This window comes from Malurus melanocephalus, unplaced genomic scaffold, assembly GCF_030028575.1.
Source record: "Malurus melanocephalus ecotype Western Australia unplaced genomic scaffold, MMel_1.1 scaffold_8487, whole genome shotgun sequence".
NCBI classification, from domain to species: domain Eukaryota; kingdom Metazoa; phylum Chordata; class Aves; order Passeriformes; family Maluridae; genus Malurus; species Malurus melanocephalus.
In genome coordinates this window covers 1-1,166 of record NW_026631717.1, presented here as the reverse complement: position 1 = coordinate 1,166, position 1,166 = coordinate 1, and the positions used below count along the sequence as shown (strand labels likewise).

The following is a 1,166-nucleotide window of genomic DNA, read 5'->3' as shown; positions in this document are numbered from 1 at the left end:
AGGGGGGGTGGTCCTGATACCCCCTGATCCCCTCCCCAACCCCGCTAATCAGGGCTTGGGGGCGATTAAGACCCCCCGAAAGCCGCTTGAGCGGCGCCTAAGCCCGGCTTGGCCAGCGCYGGCCGCGGGATGAGCCCGGCTCAGCCGCGCTTTGCCCCGCTGAGCCCCGATTATTGGGGGGAGGGGGGGTCCCATCCGCCCCCCGCCCTATAAAGCGCCCGGCCCGTCGCCCCCCACCCCGTTGTTGTCACCGTCCGTGTCACCGTCCCCGTTGTCATTGTCACCGTTGTCATTGTCACCATGCAGAAATCGCGGCAGATGCGGGACGATCTCCCCGAGGATTTCTACATCCCCATGAACATGGAGACCAACAACATCACGGCGCTCAGCCCTTTCCTGGTCCCCCAGACCCACCTGGGCAGCCCGGGCATCTTCTGGGCCATGACGGCCTTCATGTTCACGCTGATTGTCCTGGGAGTGCCCATCAACGGGCTGACCATCGTCTGCACGGCCAAGTACAAGAAGCTGCGCTCGCACCTCAACTACATCCTGGTGAACCTGGCGGTGGCCAACCTGCTGGTGGTGTGCGTGGGCTCCACCACCGCCTTCTACAGCTTCTCGCAGATGTACTTCGCCCTGGGGCCCACGGCCTGCAAGATCGAGGGCTTCGCCGCCACGCTGGGCGGTGAGAGGGGTGGGGTGGGGAGGGTGGTCAGTGTGGTTTAGGGGATATTGGGTTTGGGGACATTGGGTGTGGGGTGTGGTCAGTGTGGTTTGGGGGTGATGGGTGTGGAGATGTTGGACATTGGGGTATGGGGTGGGTGGTCAGCGCGGTTTGGGGACATTGGGTGTGGGGACGTTGGGTGTGGGGATGTTGAACATGAGGGGTGTGGGGCGGGTGGTCAGTGTGGTTTGGGGACACTGGGTTTGGGGACATTGGGTGCGGGGACCTTGGATGTGTGGGGTGTGGAGTGGGAGGTCAGCGTGGTTAGGGGACATTGGGTTTGGGGACATTGGGTGTGTGGGGTGAGTGGTCAGTGTGGTTTAGGGGACATTGGGGTGTGGGGTGTGGTCAGTGTGGTTTGGGGACATTGGGTTTGGGGACATTGGGGTGTGGGGTGTGGTCAGTGTGGTTTGGGGGACGTTGGGTCTGGGGACATTGGGGT

At 62.9% G+C, this 1,166-nt stretch overlaps 1 protein-coding gene across 1 annotated transcript; it reads left to right on the top strand.

Annotated features, from left to right (window-relative positions):
- Positions 1–38: 38 nt before the first annotated feature.
- Positions 39–685, top strand: LOC130588639 (blue-sensitive opsin-like; the record flags this gene model as incomplete). The annotated part of the gene is made up of 1 exon (XM_057389544.1): positions 39–685. A coding segment is annotated over exon 1 (385 nt), but the record flags the coding sequence as incomplete, so codon positions are not given.
- Positions 686–1,166: the final 481 nt, after the last annotated feature.